This window comes from Biomphalaria glabrata, chromosome 7 (assembly GCF_947242115.1).
Source record: "Biomphalaria glabrata chromosome 7, xgBioGlab47.1, whole genome shotgun sequence".
Classification (NCBI taxonomy): domain Eukaryota; kingdom Metazoa; phylum Mollusca; class Gastropoda; family Planorbidae; genus Biomphalaria; species Biomphalaria glabrata.
Genome location: NC_074717.1, coordinates 7613903 through 7637271, shown reverse-complemented (window position 1 = coordinate 7637271; position 23369 = coordinate 7613903). Strand labels below are relative to the sequence as shown.

At 35.4% G+C, this 23369-nt stretch overlaps 1 protein-coding gene across 2 annotated transcripts; it reads right to left on the bottom strand.

Moving 5' to 3' along the window:
* Positions 1 to 842: 842 nt before the first annotated feature.
* Positions 843 to 19008, bottom strand: LOC106080229 (protein VAC14 homolog). 2 transcript variants are annotated; one of them, XR_008779013.1, is made up of 18 exons: positions 18775 to 19008; positions 17239 to 17386; positions 16767 to 16934; positions 14936 to 14998; positions 14325 to 14432; positions 13166 to 13275; positions 12716 to 12822; positions 11652 to 11790; positions 10744 to 10887; positions 8870 to 8999; positions 8284 to 8349; positions 7022 to 7242; positions 5934 to 6108; positions 4701 to 4819; positions 4112 to 4191; positions 3457 to 3616; positions 1438 to 2580; positions 843 to 1390 (listed from the first exon to the last, which is right to left on the bottom strand). XR_008779013.1 is itself a non-coding variant. In XM_056036286.1 (17 exons), the coding sequence occupies exons 1-17, from the start codon at positions 18873 to 18875 to the stop codon at positions 2430 to 2432; spliced, it is 2190 nt and encodes a 729-aa protein (XP_055892261.1). In that variant the 5' UTR covers positions 18876 to 19008; the 3' UTR covers positions 843 to 2429. The 2 variants fall into 2 exon arrangements, 1 of the variants encoding a protein (XP_055892261.1); XM_056036286.1 differs by having other exon boundaries at positions 843 to 2580.
* Positions 19009 to 23369: the final 4361 nt, after the last annotated feature.

Here is a 23369-nt window from a genome sequence, read left to right as displayed (position 1 = left end):
TGAAATTTGAAAGTAAATTTTAAGACGTCAAGAACTTCGAAGCAAATTATGACCTGGAGTTCCATTGCAGTCGGTTCTTCCGCGTGAGTTTTATGGGTATCAAAGCTGTATTTCCACACTTTAAAAAAATTTCACAATATCTGGGTCCACATTCACTGTGAATAAGCATTGTGTATTGTTTGAAAATAAACAAGTGTAAGAACAGGTCGATGCTGACTGAATGTTATTTGACATCAGTCACAAGGATAAGAACTAGTAAGCTAGCTCCACAGGTCCGGGAAATCATGCATGGGTGTAAACAGTTCAATACTTCACATTAAGTACAACTGTACGTTTGTGGTGTAATGTTGTGATGTAAAAAAAGACAAAAAGAAAATTTAAAAATTTTTTCGTAAAATTAGTTTCAGAAATTGCTAACTCTTGTTGTTCCTCAATTAGGAGTGTAAAAAAAAAATCGTATTTTATCCAAGTTGTAATACTTAATTATTATTATTACAATTCAAAAACAAATTTTAATGCAGCCCTCTATTGAAAAAGTTTGCCCACCCCTTGTCTAAGCCCTATTGTAGGCTATGTAAGAATGGGGATATAAAAGACACATCTCAAAACCTGTGAAAAGAGAGTTATCCCTTCTTTTAAGTGTACACTTATTACTGTCATTAGCCTAATGAAGGTTAATATAAAATCATATGAATATCTGGTAATTTCAAAACTATTTTATGGTAAAAAAAAAAATAATTCTGACATCACAAGTCTACAATCCTATCACATCTATGCAACAAAATCATGTTCCATATTTTAATGATCATTGTTATGAAGATAATGAGAAAAATAAATAAGGCTCAGGTTTAAATACATTTAATAATAAATTATTGCATTACAGATATCATATTTTTATGCTGTCAACATAATCACATGAAGTGTCTTTCAAACTTCAAACCAAAAAATACAATAAAATACTAAAATATTGGATTTAAAATCCCAAGAAAAAACACAATCAGTGTGACAGCTGAATTTCAGCCAGATAATTCATTAGGACATGTCGCACAAGAATTCCACATTATACTGGCAAATCTTCTGCTTTAAGAGTACCTTGTCGAGATGTCCGAAAAGGTTCGAGATAAATCCCTTTGAAAACTTTGACCGAAAAGGATTTTATCCCGTAGCCAGGATGAAGGATTGGTTGTTTACCGACCTTCCTAACTCTACCATAACATGGAACACAATGATTAAAATAAATATATACATATGCCCTAATGTTTTTTTGGTCACTTACAAATTAAGAATCTATTGGAATGCCTTAATGGATTCATTCTAATTAAAACATGCAGATTACATGTGGCACTGGGGAAATAAACTTCAGATCACTTCTGAAAAAAGTGGTTTTAACCTTACTTCATTTTACATGACTAATTGCAGGCGACTTCAAGTTTTAACCTTACTTCATTTTACATGACTAATTGCAGGCGACTTCAATCAAAATTAAGTTCCCCTTTCAGACCTTGCGATCTATAGGGCAGATGATGTTAAGGTCATCTGTTTCTCAGGCCAATGGTTAATGAGCAGGGTTTCATGTGGCCAGCACAACAACCAACCGCCTTTACATTCCCAAACTTTAGACAGGTACCCATTATATATAAGTTGGCTGGACTCAGGGGCGCCCTAAAAATCAGAAATTCAAAATCCCAGTCTCCACAGAGATTCGAACCCAGGACCGACCCCAGTTTCAGAAGCCAAGCGCTTAACCACTCAGCCACAGTGCCCACGTATTTATAATTCTTTGTTTGTTATTCAAATAAGCAAGTGTTTAAACTACACTACAATTCAAACAACTGAAATGACTTTCCAAATTTAAAAACAATAGTAATGTAATTACAGGCATCAACAATAAATAGATGGAGGAGGGGGGAAAAAATTTAAAGACATGAGCTAGAAATGAGAATTACGTCATCTTCTTTATGTCTGGGAAGGAAAGCATAGATCTTTATAACCTCATTTCAAGTCATAACCTCTTCCTCTTTTAAGCACTCTGAACAAACTAAATTTTTTCAAGTACTTTACTCATTCCACTGTTTCCAGCACAGTACTTTATGAGGTCACAATTATCTGGGAAGTGCTCTTTCCTAAAGGAAAATAAGGCTGCATAACTTCTGTTGGATCTTAAGAAAAACATACTCACAGTAGCCCACATGGACCATGACATATATTACTTAACATGCACACTCAATACTGGATTAGGGTTGGAGAGACATTTATCCACAGCCACACCAAATACTTTACATAAAATACATAGTATTCTTATAAAAATTGGTTTAAAAAAAACATACAAACAAATAAAATAATGCAAAATGAACCGGTTTCTATCACATCTTTAAATAAGTTTGATGGTGGAGATAAGGAATGTGTAGCTATAAGTAATGCTATGTCTTTTAGCGAAGGTTACGAGCAGCTGCTATCTTGTAAGCCACTTGATTACGTTTGTGCTCCCGGTGCTTAGCCTGAACTCGCAGGAAGTGCTCAAGAAGCTCGTCAAAGTTGATTTTCTTCACCAGTGGTCTCTCTTCACCTCTTTTTTTTTGACTGTGAAAAAAAAAACAACAAAAAAACAAATGATATAAAAATTATTTTAAAAAATAAATAAATTCCATCTTAATTTTGAAATAAAATTTGATCAGATTGAAACTGATTGGATATGCACAGAGAGAATTAGATCTAATCTTATTAAAATGAATTTGAGCTCAGATCATCATCAAATCAAATGGAATGGGTTGCCTGAATCAGTCAGTAAAATCCAACAACTTAGCAGAGTTTAAGTCACTGATTAACATGCATGACCTGAACAAAACACTGGCCCCAAAACACCCCCAATAGAAAGAAAACTATATGCAGAGCTCCCTGCGCAGTTCATCTCATATATATTTGTCTAGCCATCCGAGCGCTCCAACATAACAATGAGAATGAGGAAGTCAAATCTATAATATTTATAAGATAAATAGGTTTGGATCATCAATGAAAAAAAAATAAAATTGGCAAGTATAGGGATCGAACCCATGGCATTCCAATTAGCAGCAAAACACTCTATCAATGTCACTGCCAGGTTCAGGAATTTCTAGACTTCCAACCAACGTTTTCCTTCCTTCCACACATAAAGAGTAAGCTAATAGAAGGAAGTGAAAGATGATCTGTTGAATACACCTTTCTTTTCATTCCATCAAAACCAAACTGATGCATTAATCTAAAGCAGAGGCTGGGAATTTTATGTGGGATTTAAGGGTGTCTCTTAAATCCACCCAGATGACAAACTTTTCTGGCTGGCAATTTTGCTGGTCACATAAAATAGTTAACGCTTTGTCAAAAGCCTGATTCTGAAACGGCAGGACATGACAAAAAAGCAGCTTAAATTAAAAATGCTGTAGCCTAGTACTAAAGAATAATGAAACCAAGACTGAAACATACTCTGTATCTAATGCCACTGTAAGATTAATCTGGGGTATACACTCAAGTCTGCAGCGGAGCAATTTGAATGCCTCGGACTGGGGCAACATCATAAGCAGTCCATACAAGCTCTTTATCAGCTCAGGGTACAGATGGGCTTCTAGCAACTGAAGCCGCAAATCTGAAATAAAATAACACCTATTTGTAACAAATTTAAAATATTGCTTTTTTTTTTCAATATCTTTTAATAAGGACAAGAATGATAAATGAACCTAAATGATTCATTTAACTCTAGCTAAAACATTTCAAAATATCTGAGGTATTCATAATACCTTCTACCTCCCCTTTCAAGACATGCAAAAGATAATCTTTAACAATTTAATTATTAGACTGCATTTGTTTGTCATACTGTTTTAAAGTTTACAGTCTCCATCCATACATAATTTCAGTGTGAGTCTTCAGTTCAAATATTTCAAGAACTTTATTTAAGAAGCCGATTTATAATAATATTCTAAAAAATAAACTAGCAAATTCTATTTGACATAAAGTTTCTTCCACTGACTAAAAACAAAATAATAGAAAACGAAAAGGCAGACAATTTTTAGACTTTCTATATTGAATGAAAACCATTGTTAATCATGTAATTACATTTCTGAAAAGACTAATATTAACTTACAAGCAAAAATAGGTGATTCAATGAGTTGCACCAGCTTATCTATTTCTTTCAAGAAATCCACTGTCACTTCCAGATCGCCACTTGTCACATGTTAAGGGAAATAATTACAACATAGATAACAGTAATTCCTTCTTATGGTGTATTGAATATATTTTTATTTAAAGTAGGATGTATCTTAAACCACTTGGCTACCTATCGAAGGGGCTAGACCTTGAAACCAAGACTAAAAGCTGTGTTGTGTTTGCTAAGCACTAATTAAAGTCAGCACGGAAACCTTCTCCCACATACCATCTTCCCTGATAAGTCCCTAAAAGAGATGAAACCACAAGGCACTGAGCTTCATGTAGCATGAGAGAAACACTAAACAAAAGCAACTTTTTTAAATTAAAAAGTCAGAATTTTATGAAAAAATAAATCCATTTTTGCAAAAAGCTGTTTATCCATTTGGTAGTTTGAGATATTATTCTTAACCTAAAATATCTTAATATGTTTCTGACATTTTTTTTTTAAGACTACAATTTCAGAGGAACATCTGTCATTTATCAGACAATGAAATTCTTACACTTTGGCTCTAGAATAAAAAGGATACAAAATCTGCATGAGCCTGTAGGCCTGGGCATAGTTCTGGGTCAGGTAGCACAGGGACATCAGGGATATGGGACTGTGGCACCAACACTTGTACAGACAGCAAAACAAGCTACAGCTCTCCTAGACAAGAAGTTAGGAAATCATTTGTCAGTAATGCTCATAAGTTGGAATATTGTAAATGATTAAATCATCTCATCTCATTTGTCCCTTGACTATCGTCATAGGGGTGCTGTGATTAAATTGAATTGAAATAAAATGTATTTTCAGTTGGAGCTGAGAAAATTGGAATGGGCAGCATCTATATGAAGCTAACTAGTAAATTCTCTGTTAAGCTGGCAATAGATTTCCCAGGAGTAGAATTTAGACTGTGTCTATTGGTGCAGAAGATATCTACAGTTCTGGATCTTTATTTACCTATGGGCATATATAAACTAGAATCAGATGAAACTCCTTTATGTAAAGGGAAAGAAGTAAAGACAATTTTAAAATGAAGAAACATGTCTACTTAAAAAATGTCATTAAAATGTCTTTTTTTTTAATGGCCAAATTTTAACAAGGGTGTCATGTGGCCAGCACAAAGATCAACCGCTTTTACTTTTCTTAACTTAAGTCAGGTACCCATGAGAGTTGAGTTGACTCAGGGATTTACATACTAAAAATCCCTAAATTAAAATCCCAGTCTTCACAGAGATTCAAACCTGGGACCTTTGAGTTCAGAAGCCAATCACTCTACCACTCAGCCAACCCACACCCCACACTAATTCCTTTTATGTTCACATAATTATGTCATATGCTCATGCCAAAGTTACAGCTACATTCCACTAACACCTTTAAAGTATAATAAACAAAATAAAATAAGAAAAAGAAAAGATCAATGATTCTCATTGGTAATTGAAATTTTGTTAGCTTTGTCAACAAAGAGAAAAAAATACAAACAAACTTAAGCTAAATGAATAAAAAGCAGAAATGTTTTCAGACATCTGCTCATGTAATGAACAAGTAAAAGGTGGATTGGAACAAGCAGATAACAATGACATGGGGACAATTGGAGAGACTCTTCCAGAGTTGAGATGCCTGAGGTTAGAGTTGGTTGGTAGCCTATGCCCCAGACAAGACCACAGGCGGAGATGAAAATGTTGCCGGCCACTGATTTAAAGAAGCAAAGCTAACAATGAAAAAAAAAATTGGCTGAACAATCATCATGTGTCAAGATAGTATATAAAAGATTATCTACCTCTGTACTGAGCTCTCTAAGCTGGGACCTGAGCTCATAGATCTCAGTGGAGGTCAGTAGGATTGTATTTAAGCTCTGCACCACTGTGCATGCAAAGGCGACATCCTCTTCCAGAATGAGAATCTCAGACAAACTGTGGAATATTGCCTCAGCACTCAAATAGATAGATAGCTGCCTGTGAATTGAAACAGTTGAAGAAAAATTGAGATTTACTTATGTTTCTTTGTGCAGTAATGTTTTATGTAAATGCAAAAGTGACATCCTGCCATGTTAACTCCTTTTAGTTGGAGTAAAATAAAGTCAAGTTCCCCTTTCAGACTTTGTGATCTATAGGGCAGATGATGTAAAGGAAGGCCATCTGTTTCTGTGGCCCATAGTTAACGAGAGTGTCGTGGTCAAGACAATGAACAGGTGCCTTTACTTTTCCTCCAACCAATGTCAGGTACCCATTAGAGCTGGGTGGACTCAGAGGTGCCCAAAGATTCCCAAAATTATAAACCCCAATCTTCACCAGGATTCTTAGCTGGGACCCCTGGTTAGGAAGCCAAGTGCTTTACCACTCAGCCAATGCGCCTCCTTTTTAGTTGGAATGAACAGAGAACATAATTGAAAAAAAATATTTAAAAAATACTTGTTGTGAGGATTTAAGATTCATGACATTTCTCTTAAGAACTTTTGCTGATTTATTTTTTGAATCCTATCCTGTGTATGGGTATATCTAATTTGAGTCATGTATTAAATAATGCACAATGAGCGACCAAGCTTCAAATTTTAATAAGAATCTTAACTTTTGGTTGCTTATCATTTGAAAATTTACATTTTTAAATTTAATTTCTAAGAAAAAATATTAAGAAAAGTAAAATATTCTTAATTATAATTCAATTTAAAACTCAAAAGCAAATTTGAACCTTTACAAATATGTTTGGATGCTGGTAGCATTGTATTGTAGATTTTAAAAGCACACAAATCATAAGCTATAACCTCTTTCCTTTTCATCTAAACTAACACTTGTATCTCTAGAATTTGAATCAATCTACTTCTTAAAGCCCCTTTTTCCTCCGATTAGCCTATGTAAAGTGCTTCATTACCTTATGATAAAAGCTCCTCTGTCCTCCAGCAACTGTTTGTCCTTCTTAAACCAGTCAATCAAGCCATTCATTAGCTTAAAAAAGTAGGGGTTCAACTTCACATCACTGAAACTTGCCCTTTCTGGGCTGACCACAGTGCCATCTGATGAGCCAGGGGGCATAATGAAACCCGTGGGGTTCGATGAAATCTCAGACAAAACCTCCAGATCTAATAAAACAACCTGGCGGGAAAAACACATCATTTATAACATGATTTTTAGGCATTACATAGGAATCGCTACTTAAATAAATTTAATGATCCACTATTACTATTAGTGAAGGAGGGGGGTGGCTGAGTAGTAAAGTGCTTGGCTTCCATACAGAGAAGTACTGGGTTGAATCCTGGTAAAGACAGGGATTTTTTATTTCAGGATCTTTAGGGCATCTCTTGAGTCCACACAGCTCTAATTTAATGGGTACCTGACATTAGTTGGAGAAAAGTAAAGGCAGTAGGACTGAACATTGTGATGGTCACATGATACCCTGGGCCACAGAAACAAATGACCTTTACATCATCTGCCCTATAAATCGCAAAGTCTGAAGGGGAACTAACTTTTATTATTAGTGAACAATGTTATGAGATAAACTATAGATGGCACTAAAAGAAATCGGTAAGGATTGCCCTTACAAATACATTTTGGGTTTTCAAAATCTCTTAATACAGAATTCAGTACCTTTAATTCCTAACATAAAAACTTTATGGAAAACTAAATGAGCTAGAGACTAAATCATTTGCACCCAAAACAGAACTAAAATAAATCTATCTGCATTCATCTGTATATATCATTCTCTTTGCCGCCCAACCATGCGGGACAAAACACAGACTCTAACCCTCAATGAAAAAGTCATGGAAAGATAACTCTTTTACTTTTGCAAGTCGGACTATTACCCCACGTAACTTTTGCATCGACAGAGAGCGTGGCTCAGAAAAAAAAAGAGGGGGTTGGGGAAGGACAAGTAATCTTCTCTGTATATATAATTCTCTACATCGCCCAACCACCCACCGCCACTAAATAGCAGCGTAGGCTATGCTGCGGGGTTGGCTTGTACTTTATATTTTTCCATCATCTAAATAGAAAGGCTCTGAAATATGATCATAAATAATCTTTGAGCATGTAGGATTCCAACATCTCCATTACAATATACTTGTGTGGTGTGTGAAGGTATTATTAGAGGTGTTACCAAAACTAATGTTGAAAAAAAAAATAAACCAATCAACTTACATCATCTGAAGGGTCTGCTAGTGTCGTCATTAAGAGCCCAAAGAAAGTTTCAATGTAACGGAAAGTCTGTCAACAAGAACGTTATTACTAATTTAATATTCTCACAAAATTAATAAGTCATAAGTTATAAGAGAATTAAAAATGTTTAAGTGTATATATATTTGTGGAGAAATTACAGCTTGCCGCCCAAAGCCCTGAAGGGTATGGGAGGGTCTAAGTAAGTAACAAAGTTGGCAAAACTAATTAAAACAATGAAAAAAAAAATAGGCCTTTTTATTTATTTTTTTAAATTTCTCAAATGTTTTACTTTTCAGAATTCCTCCCACCAGTGTGTAAATTGTTTAAAAAAACAACTCAAATTTTTTTTGTATGTGTTGTCTTCCAAGCACTCTGTGAGCTGTCATCACAATTATATATACCACAGTACCAAGATGCAACTTAATATAAATTGTGGCTAAGCAACTCTAATTCATAATATGATTTTCCAAACTTTAAGTACTGTATGATAATATATAAATGTTTCTGTGTTTGAGAAGAGGTTAAACTACAACGAATGACATTAAGGGAGAAGGATATAAGTAGGAACCTTGTTTGGAGTTTTCACCAGCAGAAGATTAAACCATTTCAAAGAGGCAACTCTTGCTTGAATTGTTTCATGAGTAAGCAGCCTTTGTAGTACTTTTATTACAGGCAGGATTTCTAGTTGAATTATTGCACTGGTGAACAAAATAAAATAACAGAAGTAAGTTGAACTGATTATGAATTAGAATCAAAGAAAAACTTATTTTCTAAACTAAATTGGTGACAAGCATGTCATATAAAATTGTCAGATGAGCATAATTATATGTTAATTATAAGATTGCTATCAGTGCAGTTCATTGATCCATTCATAAAGGAATAAGATATGCACAAAAAAACAAAAAAGCAACAACAAACCCACAAAAAGACCAATCTTAGATCAATAATATTAATGTAAAAATTGAACTCAAAATCTGATTCTCTGTGTGCTCTGATGAACACACTAAGATCATTCTTTTTATAGTGTAGGGAGAAGCCTTGTACAGCAAAAATTCTAACCCTTATGTCACTTAACCATATTATTGCAGTGAAGCATCCTATAATTAAGGAGCAAGTGATCTATGTTCTAAAAGTTTTTCATACAAAGGTGGATCAAACTTTCCTAAGAAAATAAGCTCCTGCTGGGCAGTGATGGATCCAGAAACAGGTCCTAATTGATAAATGTCTTTCAATTGTCTGTTCTATCTGATCAATACATTTGTGGCTTCTCTACAAGTAATGCAGCACTGTAACAGATGTCATCTTGGTGTAAGAACAGTATGACAACCAATACAACTAATGTCCCCAACTTTGTATCTCAAAGCATGGATGCAAGCAACACAGCCCCGTTTAGCTTGTGTTGGTTAGTTTTTCCCAGCTGTAAATGTCAATATCACACTCCTTGTAATGCTTGTGTTGACCCCCTGAGAGCACTTTCCTGCACACAGCACACCATAAAAAAGTCCTTTGGAAGGCAATTTTCTGGCATACCATCGAAATCAGTCACACCCATCGAAATTGGGACCCTTTTGCTGTGGCGTTGATACTGTTCAGATAAGACAACTATAGGATTTCAACGTCGTACATGTGGTCAAACAAGTTCACCTGATGAATTTTCTTAGACAGCATAGGTGGAAGGAGCTTAGCTTCTTGATGTGGCAGGAATAGAAGGTCCATGACTCATGCATATGGAGTGGAGGAAGGACTACAGCAATGTAAATTTCCAGATTTGTAGATATGCTGAGACCTCTCCATTGCCTTACTAGTTTCACAGCTTTTCTCAAGTTTGAATGTTTTACCACTATAATAAAGTCTGAATATTTCAACACTATTATAAAGTTTGAATGATTCACTGCTATCCCCTTTGTACACATGACTTTAAAGCCTTTTTTTTAAATTCTTTTTTCGATCTGTGAAAGGAGATAATTTAAAATTTTTGGAGATTTCCAGGACTTTTTGAGTTTCTTGAAATTCCAGGAGCCTTCCAGGACATCCTTGAGTTTCATGATGCCACAGAAACTCTGTGACAAAAAGTGAAAGTACAGGAATTGCGCATGTGCAATAATTTAAGAAATGTAGCATCATGTCTTTGTTTAAATTCGACTTTTATTATTAAATTTTAGTTTTTCAAAAGCTGACAAAGTCTAATAGACAAAAACTTGTATTTATGACAAGCAAAACAGTCCAATACCGGCAATCAGTCAGACTGGCATTTTGCCGGAAATCTCGCATCCATGTTAAAATGTCACTAATTTTGCAGATCTAACCCTATTATATAAATTTTATGGAGTCAGTATAACCTGACACTAATTTAGATACGTAGGCCCCTTAAGCAAGTGTGATTTAACAAATGGTTGGTTCCATTAATCAACTGTTCCCTCAACTAACTAAATGTAAAATTACCTATTTGTTTTTAAAGATGTTTTGTCTGTTTTGTCAAGTTCATTGATGAATGATATCACCTCAGCTGTGGGTGTAGGTTGGTCATCTTGAGTCTCCACAAGCTTCCTCAGTGCCTGATTTAGACTTTCAGCTGCCTCACGAACTCTGAGTGTATACACAAGAAATAATTTTTTTTTAAAAATACAAAGATGTAATACTTGTTATTTATAACTTCTATAACATGGGACGGAGATGTAGAATGATCCTAAGTATCACATACAAAGACTGCACAAAAATATGAGAAAATTCAAAACAAGATCATAATAGCAATAGGGCTCTACAATGAACTGCTAACCACTGGCCAAAAATTAAACTATATGGCCAAAACACAAGGTCCTTAGGGTTCGAAAAACCAGGGAAAAGAATATGAGGCAGACAAAGAAATCAATGGGAAGACAACATCAAAGAATGAACAGGCTGTCATTGAAAGATAATCAAGGCAAATGACAGAGAATAATTTAGAAAAGACAGTCCACAGATCATATGTGGCGCCCCAACAGTCCAAAATACTAAGGGATAGTTAAAGCACTTGTTAGACAAATAGGGCTGTTAGATTAGAAACTAATTCCCACATGAAATAATTTTCATTTCAGCCCAAAATGATGGCTGCATAGCTGCACTTTCAAGGGCTGATGTCGTGATGGTCCTGAGTTGAAACCCTGCCCACTACAACCCCCTGCCATCCTGCAGGTTGGGGCTAGGGTATAATAATCCAGAAGGAATGTCCAAAGCATTAATACGATACATAACTATGCAAATGAAACATATGGTACATAATGAATTTCTTTCAGAGTGGCAGTGTAATTACAACATAAATTCTCAGGGTATAGAAAGAATTCAATACAACAATAACAAAAATTTTCACTGACTTTTTTCTATTTTCATCATTGTAGGCCAGACAAGGTAAGACTGCACTCAGTATTCCAGCAGTATGGGGCAACATGGCCCGACCAGAATAGGCAATGAACTCCCGCAGCCAGGTAATGGCAGTAAATTGTATCAGGTCATCTGACAAATTAAATTGCATGGATTAGCATGGCCTGGCACTATAAAATAATTATAACATTAAAGAAATGCATTTTAAGCATTAGACGCTAGTAGGATAAGTAAAGTAAGTTTCCCTTTCAGACCTTGTGATCTATAGAGCAGATAATGTCAAGGTCATCTGGGTTTTTTTGGTTAACGGTTAAGCAGGGTGTCATGTGGCCAGTACAATGACCAACCACCTTTACTTTCCCCAACTTAAGTCAGGTACACATTAGAAGTGAGTGGAATCAAAAGTAAAAATCCCAGTCTTCACCGAGATTCAAACCCAGGACCCCAAATGTTTAATCACTCAGCCAATGTGCCCCAAGTAGGATACAAGGACATAATCAGTTCATGTTTAAAAACAAAAAATTTATTTTCAAAAATTAATTAATTTCTGAAAACAGTTGTTTTGATAAAAAAAAAAAAAATATCTATATGCTGATCACATTTTCTTATAGTCTAAATGGCTACAATTTGACATTATCAAGAGAATTTGGAAATAGAAAGAGTCCAAGCTTAAACTATGGTTCACCTAAAATTAAAATCTCTTGCTTATTTTTATGCGCTTCCAAACAGGCCACAGAAACAGATGACTTTTACATCATTCATCTCATAGAAAGGGGAACTATTGTTAGGTCTGAAAGAGGAACAACTGTAAGGTCTGAAAGGGGAACTTAAAAATCTGTTGCACATATCGCAAGAAAAAAAAAAAAAGAAATGTTAAATATAAATTTAGGCAACAACTTCCTTGTTTTTTGATGTCTTAAAACATGACAGACATGCAGGATATACACAAACGCAGAAGCATTGATGAAACAGTAGAATCTTTATATATTTATATTTAACAAGTAGCTTCAATAGCAAATCAAATCAACTATATTTAGATAGTCCATAGTTAGCTAACCTGTATTTTGACTATGAACAATCAAAATATTAGCCATGGCAGTTACGTTGACTCCATTCTTTGATCGCTTGATGCCTTCCAAGAATTCTGCCAGAACTCCCTGACACCTAAGTGAATGTATAATTTGATTTAAGGTTTAAAACATAACTAAAATGTCTAGAAAAATATTTATCTAAAAAAAAAAAAAAAAAAAAAAAAAATTCATTCTGCATTAAGATATGAATAGTAGATAGTGAAAACTGAAATTCATTTAACGTTAAAACGTTATTTCACTTTGTAATACTGTGAAATAAAGGAAAGAACCCAAAAATTGACAATTAAACAAATGCATCTCCATCCATTCTGAGTTATCCTTAAAATAATTTAAATATTTATGTTAAAGGGAATTTAGTGACAGAAAGAAAAGCTATTTAAAAAAATAAAAAAGGAATCTAAATTAAATCTGATTACATCTTGCGTATTTCGTGGCTGTTGTCTCCCAGGATCTGAAAAAGTCCATCCAGAATTTCAGGAAGAAGAGCTAGCATGTTGATGTCAGGGACAGCATCCAAAACTTCAATCTGAAATCAGACAATATGAGAATCAACATTAACCATTTCAAAAAAATAAAATTGTTCATCTGTTAACGACAAAAAAATAAAGGATGGCTGCTTGGTATATGGAAGTGTGAACCCTGCCCAAAGTCATCCTCTGCCATGCTGAACAACTTGGATACTTATTTGAGAAAAATTCTTAAGAAAGCTAATAGGATTGTCACCTTTTAGGTAAAGATTTGAACATTTTACCATCGCAAAGAAGATCACAAAACAGACACAAGAACTCTTATGTTCACTTAGCAATGAAATCATTGAATCCAATCCAACTTTCTGAAGTTTGAATTAAAAAGTTGTTTGCATGTATAATTCATTTGCTATTGTTATAATGTTTTGTTATGAGTAATGCACAGTTGTAAGACAAATTGCCTCAAGGATAATGAGATTGGACCAAAAGTAGCGCTATATAAAAGCTATAATAATAATAATAAAGATACATAATTATTTTCTTGTGGGAGGTTTGGGCTAGAAAGTGTTGTGGCTCTACTGCCATGTCAAATACAAACAATGAAATAAACAGGAGGCAACCTTCAAACACCGGCGAAATGCCAAAACAATCAAGATAGGTAGTCGACACTAGTGTTAAAATAGGAAACACTTTTAATCCTCAAGAAGGGATCTGTATAATGTCCTTTGTTACTAGCCATCTGGATATTACTTCTTATTTTCACTGCTCTAATGAAAAATGTCTTGTTGATAGTGTCGAATAGAGCGTTTTTACATTTTAACAAACTTTACGTCATCGTCGCTAAGTAAAACTTTCCCCTTATTCCCGAAACAAACAACTAAATCTTAATCATGTCATAACAAAAGTAATAAAAAAAATTCATTTCTAAAGAAACGTAGACAACAATATAATTTTTTTTTATTAATACATAAACTGTTATAGTCCAAATTATTAAAAATATAAAATTATTGAATCAGATCTCCGACTTGACTTAATTCTATTCTAGGTGCAGTGCCTGATATTATGAACAAAGGTAAAAAGAGTAGCAACTATTGTGAATATAACTCACCCAAGAAACAATAAACTGCCTTGCAAATGTATTTTTAGTGTAGATCCTCTCTCGTAGAAGTGGGATGAATGCCACAAGATCAAAAGATGAGCTCTCTGTCACAATATCCTGTCAGTTAGTAAATAAAATCAAGACTCAATCATTACATGTCATGCCTTAGTATTTTATGTCAAGTACATCCTCATCATATAGCTTTAGTTGCATTTTTGTACATTTTCATCATTATCATCATCTGTCTCTTAACTTTTGTTAAGGGTGCTGTGACAGTTTGGAATCGGAATAACCGAATCCCTCCACTTTTCTGGGTCAGCAGCTGTTCTTAGCAGGACATCAAGAGAGGCCAGTCCACTTAAAGCATGTTATTCATTTTATTATTATTTTTAAGAAGTTAAATTGATCTATTGACCACTACAATTTCTGAAAACTACATGATGAAAAATGATCATGATTTCTAAGAGTCTGAATCAACATCATCAAAAGATAATTGAAATTATGTTAAATAATGATGGCGTCATACACATACATACCGGTAATTTTGAGAATGATTTTCTTTTAAAATTTTAAAGCTAGAATTTGAACTTATTGTAAATAACAAAATGTATAATAATTACTTTAATCAAACGATCTAGCAGCTCTGCTCCATTCTTGACATTTTGATCTGGGTGTGCAGTTAACTGTGAATAAAAAATAAAAAAATTGATTTTTAAAATATGTATATTTTGTCCAAAGTAAGATAACCCTATTAAACATACATTTTTCTACAGGCCATGTTAATTCCACAACGCAAACCTTAAGCATAACTTTAAGTAATCAGCCATCTCTGGATGACAACAACCAACTGAACTAGAAATTTCACATTTGTAATTCTCAGTTGTACAAATGCCAAAGGAAGAGTGATGACAAACTTGTTGAATGTCCTTACAAAGTTTCTTTTTCAATAGCAGCATTAAAATCTATAACATGCCTGATAAGATTAACACATAGATACACATGGGACGTAATTGTCATCTCATTTGAAGGAATGTCTGTAATTTATGAGATAAGGTTTTAAATGCACATTTCCAGATGTTACAACATATAAATGTAATCTCGGAGAAGCTAAAGCACATGCTAGTGAAAGCTATTATATTTGTGTAAATTTGATAAAAAACACATAGTTTCAATATAAATCGGGAGCTTCACATTTTGGCATCAACTCTTCCATCTCCAACATGTTCTCTGAGTGAAAGTTATTGCTTCTGAGTAAACACATGTACCAGAAGCTCAAAATTGGAACCAGTGAAATCTGCCCATGTGGAGTATCACCAGAAAATGCCGACCAAGTCCTCCAAAACTGCTCTCTTTACCAAGAGGCCTGTATAAGACATTGGCACCAAACCACCCCAATAGAAAGAAAACTATATGGAGAGCTCCCTGATTTGGAAACCACTGCACAGTTCATCTCATGTATTGGTCTAGTCATATGAACACTCCAACATAACAATGAGAATGATGAAGAAGAAGAAGAAGCTTCTGAGTAATAAATATAGAGGAATGCTAACAGCAAGACATCAAAGACCGATCAGCCGCTTAAAACTAAAGATGACCCCAAGCTTTTAAACTGATACATAGAAAATGAGATTGTGCTCATATTCACCTTCAAAAGAAAGACTTCATAAAGAATACTCATATCCTAAACTTAAAATAGGTAAAGCGCTTGGCTTCTGAACTGGATGGGGGGGGGGGTATCATGTTCACTGTAGAGACACACTTTAGGTGACTTCTAGTGAACGCATAATTGAGACGACATTAACCCTAAGCGAGACTGTATCTTAGATAGATTAAAGAGACAGTTGAGGCTAGTTGAGGTAACATTGTACATGATAGTGACTGAGACTAGACTGCTCCTGTTATGAATTAAACAGTTATACTTCATACGCCTGTTGGTTGTTTACTCTATTTGTGGAGTAATATTATTTGTCTGCATGTCTGTAGCCAAGAACTCGCAAGTAATTTGACGCATACAGAAACATGCAACCTATTTGCTGAACAGTACAAATCATACAGACACAGATTAGACATACATCTCTACATCACATCTCAGAAAGACTAGGATTTGATTTGAGACTACTTTTAGGATGCCCTGGGGTCCCCGCAACTCAGTACTTGACTTATGCTGTTGACATAAAGTAGTTGGTTTATAGGCTGACCACATGACATCCTCATCAACCGTTGGCCAAAGAACCAGATAATTTTTACATCAACTGCCCACATAGATTAGATTGCAAGGCAAGGTCTGAAAAGAGTACCTGACCTCAAAATATCTGTGCCACTGAGGATCATCATCTGCTCACAAGGATATACCGCTACCATGGTGCTCTAATAAAGTTATACATCTCTATATTTGGTAAACTCTGCTAACAAACTAATGCATAATTCCCAGCAGCCTTTATTAACTGTCACCTTGCTCAAACCATCAAAGATGTCATTGAAATGTGGTAGAACTGCTCCTCGTGACACTTTGACAATGTTGTAAAGTGCCTCACATGCATAGTACTGGACACGGCTGTCACCATCATGAAAACAAACGACCACTGGACGTACTAAATTGTTGATATAACTACAAGAATCCTGTAAAAAAAACAAATAAACATAGGTATACATTTAAAAAACACATGAAAAAATTGGGAGGAAAAAAAATATTTTTAATTCTGAATTGTTTTCTAGCTTCCATTAAGATTAGAATCGAATCCCCACTAATTTGTGTAATAATATTTTCAAAGCATACATTTAAAAAGAAAAAAAATCTTTATATTAATTTGATTTCATTTCATCTTTACCCCAAAAAAAAAAAAAAGAAAATTCGAGAATAATTCTTTGAATATCTTACAAGATGTAACAGAAAATAAAAATGACTATAAACGTTTAACTCTACCTTTCCTAAGCCTATAGCAACAGCTGCTAAGCCAATAAGACCTCCTTTGCGAATGTTGGGATTTTGTGAGACAGCATATTCCTCAAGAACCTTGAGCAACTTTTTAATTTGATCCAGCTGACTAGTAGCAGATAGGTCTTTAACAAGCCTATGATCAAAGAAAATAACTGTATTTAAAATATGATAGTTGTATACATTTCTTAACACAAACCAAATCATACCATATATCAATCATTTTATCGAAAGTGTTAACTTTACATGTCTATTCTAATGCCATTAGAGAATGGAATGGGTTGCCTGAATCAGCCAGGAAAACCAACCACTTAGAAGAGCTTAAGCCATTGATTAACAAGCATGACTAGATCGACACATGAAATGCATAGGACATTATTATTTTCTTTTTTGAAGAAACATCTGTAATATATAAGATAAGTTATTCATCCTCCCTTTTTGTTCAGGGTCTGTACACTTTGGATTGTGTACATACTAGAGATCTTTCAAAAACAAAAGTCAAATATACTGTTGTTTATTTATTTAACATTGATTTAATAAAGAAAAATTCTGTTCAGTATGTCAAGAAAAAGGATGCCCACTACAAGCTATCCTAATAAAACAACCAACCTATAATTTTTCGTCTCCAAACCCAAAAGCTGAAAATTGGGGCCAGTAAATGTGCCTGTGTTGAGAGTCACCAGAGTGTTCTGACCAAGTCCTATAAAGCTGCAGACACTTACAAGAAGTCAGAAAAAGACACTGGCCCAAAATGAACCTTATAGAGAGCTGCCTGGTCTGAATGCCACTGTGCAGTTCAGACAAGTTCAGTGCATGAGTATCTAAAAAAAAAAAGACTCTAATCTAGGACTAGATCCCTCTCTCTCATCTGTCCCTCAACTTTCGTTGTAGGGGTGTTGTGACAGTTTGATTAACCTAGTCAGTCCTAGTCACTCCACTTTTCCTAGTCAGCAGCTGTTCTTAGCAGGATATCAAGAAAGAAGCTAGCTTTTCTTTAGACAACCCTTCTAGATCTAGATTAAATTCTAGATATCTAGAATCTATATTATAATCTATACAATACTGAAAACTAACTAGATCTAGTCTATATATTATAGTTACTATATCTAGTAGTAGTGTTCTAGGGGCTAAATCGTAAATGAAATAGTTATCATCAACACAACACCTAGAAATAGTAGAATGCTAGACTAGTTGATATATATACTTATAAGACTTATATAGTCATTTATATTATATATGTCATATGAGACATATAAAATATATAAATCATATGTATGTAATTTCGAACCTTCAAAGTAAGTGCAACCAGCAAGAACAATCAAACATAAAAATCAAATGAGAATGATTGCAGAAGTCGAAGTCTGTGTGATGTGTGTGTGTCAATGATAATTGCTGTACATGTGAGTTTTTTTGTTTTGTTTTTGCATGCGGCAAATGATAGCAAATTATAACAATAATTGAATATAAATTTAGATATAAAATGGCAATGATTGATACCATTTCAGTTTTAAAATATTTTTTTACCTTTCTATTTCCAGAGCGGCACTTTTCCGCTTTTCGTAAAGCTTGTCAATCAACGCTCTTGCACATGATGTAGTGAGAGGAGCGTGATCTTTGTCTGTCATTGTTTTTTTATTAAATAAATAGATATAGAGCCTAGATCTAACTAATATCTAAACCTTAGTTTCAACTTAAGAAACGCTTCCAATAGTCACAAACACCTATTGTTGTTATTTTAATGTTTATCCGCCATTTTGTTCGAATCACGTGAGATTGTGCGAAAGAGCTGTTAAACTATATATGTCAGTGCACACTGACCTTTTTTTTTTTTTTGTTGGGGTGGGGGAGAGGGAAAAAAAAAGGGGGGGGGGAAAGAAAGAAATCTAGGTACCGGTATCACCCATTAGTAGGCCCTATGCCTAAACTTACGAATGTTATGCAAACTTTCTAAATTGATAATGTGGACGTGTAGGTCCCATTAATTAGAGAGAAAATTGATATCACTTAAGTTAATTGTTATGGCCCACCCGTATCAGCTAAGACTTGTTAAAAGGACTGGAAAATCGTTATTTTTAGCATTATTCAAGAATATGATTATAATTGATCAGTGGCTCTTAAACTGTGGTACGCGGACCCTTGGGGTGGTCCGCGGGAAGATGAAAATTGTATGCATTAAAAATATCGCCTTCGCTGAAAGCCAATTGATCCGATCGGATAACTTGAATAACTATTCTATGACGGCCTAAACCAAAGATTCGAAAACATTCTGCTCTTGGCTATTCCAGACTGGCTGTTGAACTCTTTCACACACACAGATCCCAGTCACAAATAATAAGTCCATATATTAGTACAGAAGCAGCTTATAAAGATATCAACAAACGAAGAACTTAAAACCAATGTTTGAACATGGAGACTACAAATTCTGGTTACAAAAACAGATTCCCAATATACGTCCTGCAATATGGGTCATTGTACAGAAGTTTCTGGCTGTTTTGTCCGTCGTCCTTCTTTGTGGTGGAAACTGGATTCAGTGCTGCTTGGGGTCAGGGCGTGGAGACGAAAGGCCCAGGAGAGATCTGAATGGAAGGATGTGTTGAAGCAGGCCAGAGCCCTCCATGGACTGTAGCGCCACTGGGATGGATGGATTCAATGCTGCTTGGGGTCAGGGCGTGGAGACGAAAGGCCCAGGAGAGATCTGAATGGAAGGATGTGTTGAAGCAGGCCAGAGCCCTCCATGGGCTGTAGCGCCACTGGGATGGATGGATTCAGTGCTGCTTGGGGTCAGGGCGTGGAGACGAAAGGCCCAGGAGAGATCTGAATGGAAGGATGTGTTGAAGCAGGCCAGAGCCCTCCATGGGCTGTATCGCCACTGGGATGGATGGATGGATTCAGTGCTGCTGTGAGACTTATTTACAAATAAAAGAAACCGACTAGAAATGTGTGATCGTAGAGATTTGTGGTAGCTACTTACAAACACTGAGCTAGACATAAATACACTCATACAATCTCATATATCAACCCTGGCTCATCCAAGTCACTAATTTTTTAATTTTTTATTTTAAACAAAATTTATCATTTCAATTAAAAAAAAAAACACTTTTTCAACACAAATGTTTTTTTTTCTTTAATAATTGTAATTTATATAATATATATTTGTTTAACTTTTTCAATTAGGGGTTATTGGTGTATAAAGGGGACCCCGAGTCAAAAAAGTTTGAGAGCCACTGCCTTAGATTATATGAACTATGAACAACACTGAAACTAGTAGAAAAGGTCTTCCGATTCAATGTCAGTGGTTGCAACAAATCGGCTGATATTTCTATTTTTATTAACAGGCTTGCACACAAAAAAAACACAACCTTACCAAATAGTCAAAGACATAAAGATTAAAAGAGATTTAACTGATCACCGGAAGACAACGGTTAGGCTATCTCTACGCGGGATGCGGCAAAATATGTTTGTCACAGCCACGTATAGATCTAATACAAGACTCGAAGACAAGCCTTAATTGCATAGTTTGTTTAGTATCGGAGACTTATTAGACACTTCGGAAAATGTATAAATAGCAAGATTTCTGGTCTATCCGGTGTAGAAAATAAAAGACGTGTTGATGAGACATGTTGTAACTTGTTATAGACTTGAAATAGACGTGTATATATGCTTGCGTTCCATCATGGACATACGGTGGCAAGACCGCACTACAAACAGCGATGTCCTTGCCAACGCCGGTATGGGCAGGATAGAGGGACTTCTTATGGTCCGACAGCTAGGCTGGGCAGGGCACGTATCCCGTATAGAATACGAACGTATGCCAAAGGCAGTCTTTTTTTGGTGTGCTAAAAGGTGGTCGACGTAACAGATGCTTCCCAAGAAACGCTTCAAAGACCAGCTTAGGCGCCAACTTGCCTTAGCTGACATAGAAGAGAGCACCTGGTTGCATGCGGCCTCAGAACGAGACAGCTGGAGGTCACCCACAAAGGCTGCGGGATATACATATGAGACTAAGAGAAAATTCGCTGCCGAGGACAGACGCAGACGGCGAAAAGAAAAACTAAATCGACCACCTGTGGACAATGGTTATGCTTGCCCTGGATGTGGCAAATATGTAGGTCACAGGTGGGACTGCACATGTATGATACATATATGCATACATTCATACTTATACATTTAAGAATTAATATCAGGTGACCGAGCCTCGCTCGGATGAATAATTTGTTAAGTAAGGATATATACCCGAAGTCATTTTGAGAATATTTTTGTACCAGGTGGCCGAACCTCGCTCTGTTAAATAATTTCGGAAGGTTATATACCGGAAGTCATTTTGGGAATATTCTTGTAATTACGAAAATGAACGATCGGATAAAGACTACTAATCTGAAGAGTTGTTTTAGTGTTCTGTTAGTTCTAATTGTAGGCCTAATTGTACATGTCGATTAAATTTAAAGTCTTTTAAGTCCTCCTACAGTCTAGACAAACTACAGCTCACGTCCGTCTTATAGTCTTACAATCCATCTTTTGCGTAGAACTATTGTAGGCTTACTATTATTGGCTTGGAAGAAAGTCTTTGCAATGTAACTTCTCTACGTTATAGGGTAAAACATGCACTTAGTGACAAAGTAAATTGGCGCATTTTTTCTTATTAGACTTAAATCATGGCATTAGTTTTCTAAAGAAACGTTTCCGTGGGGCACCTCTGTTACGCCAAACAATATGCTCGTTACCCATACGGGATACGTGCCCTGCCCAACCTGACTGTCGGACTATAGGAAGTTGATACCGGCTTTTGCCATCCATCCATCCTTGTGGTGCTATGGCTTGCTTTTACACATCCATCCATTCAGATCTCTCCTGGCCCTAACTCCAAGCTTTTTACCGAGGTTTATAGTTAAATCAAAAGAGGCTGCAGTGTACGCAAACTCGTTGACCGCTAGATGGATATCATGTTTAGTGTGAGCAAGTAAGGCGTAGAGAAGCTGTGTTATGACCATTTCCTTTGTTTTGGTACAGGAGAGGTAGACACTGAAGCATGAACACATGGTAATAATTCACCAGCAAAATAATAATAATAATAAGGCTTGTCTTAGAGTCCGAAAATTAATGAGGATTGCAGCTGTGACCTACATATCTTGCCACATCCAGGGCAAGCATAACCATTGTCCGCGGTGATCGATTAAGATTTTCTTTTAGCGTCTGCGTCTGTCCTCGGCAGCAAATTTTCTTTTGGTCTCAAATGTGTATCCGCGGCCTTTGTATAGAGGGAATTCTTTAAGTCCGACAGTTACGCAGGACAGAGCAGTATCCTGTATGGGAGACGAATCTCAGACGAACGCATGCCAAATGCAGTCTTTTTTCGCAAACTTGACTTAGCTGACATAGAAGAGAGCACATGGTTGCATGCAACCTCAGAACGAGACAGCTGGAGGTCACCAGCAAAATAAACAACAAAGTAAAAGGTATCCACACCGCTCTACACAATTAAAGTGTAAACAACTTATTAAGCACTTAAAACACAATAACTAATCATATATCGGCACATTTAATTTCATTACTTCTCTTTCATAGTTCTATAATAAATCAATCTACAGTAAGATGGTGCGCAAATGTTTAATTAGGTCTAATGGTTCTTTAAAACTCGTTATTGTTTGCAAATAAATATTTTAGTATACTGCGGTAAGCCTAGTGACGTAAGCAGCGTTTTTCCCGTTTACGTCATGGAAAATTTTCATTCATAAAACATTCTAGCCAAAATTAATTTTTCGATAATGAGGCATTTTCAAACCGATATAACGGTCGACCTCGAGTTTTCCCGATGTGGCCAATGAGTTGAGAATTTTTTTCTCACTAATATGCACATACCTTGAAATTTTAAAGAAAATCGTTAGAGCCGTTTTTGAAATAAAATTTATATATATATAAATATATATACATACATACATACATACAAGAATTGCTCGCTTAAGAGTATAGGATTCGGATTAGAGAGTAGGATTTAGTTGGCAATTTTGAAGTTTAATTTAGCGTCCTTGACATTGTTTAGAAAATCTCCAATTGAAAAGATTGTTTATTTTATTGCACACCATTAGATCTAATCATATTCACGGTGCACTGAAACGCATCAT

Excerpts from the sequence above, each read along its gene's own strand:
- LOC106080229 (XM_056036286.1), bottom strand. The coding sequence starts at position 18,875 with ATGACAGACAAAGATCACGCTCCTCTCACTACATCATGTGCAAGAGCG. Across the intron at positions 14,999-16,766 it reads TCTTTGATGGTTTGAGCAAG|TTAACTGCACACCCAGATCA; the intron begins GTGACAGTTAAT and ends TTTTATTCACAG. Across the intron at positions 12,823-13,165 it reads AGCCACGAAATACGCAAGAT|GTGTCAGGGAGTTCTGGCAG; the intron begins GTAATCAGATTT and ends ACATTCACTTAG.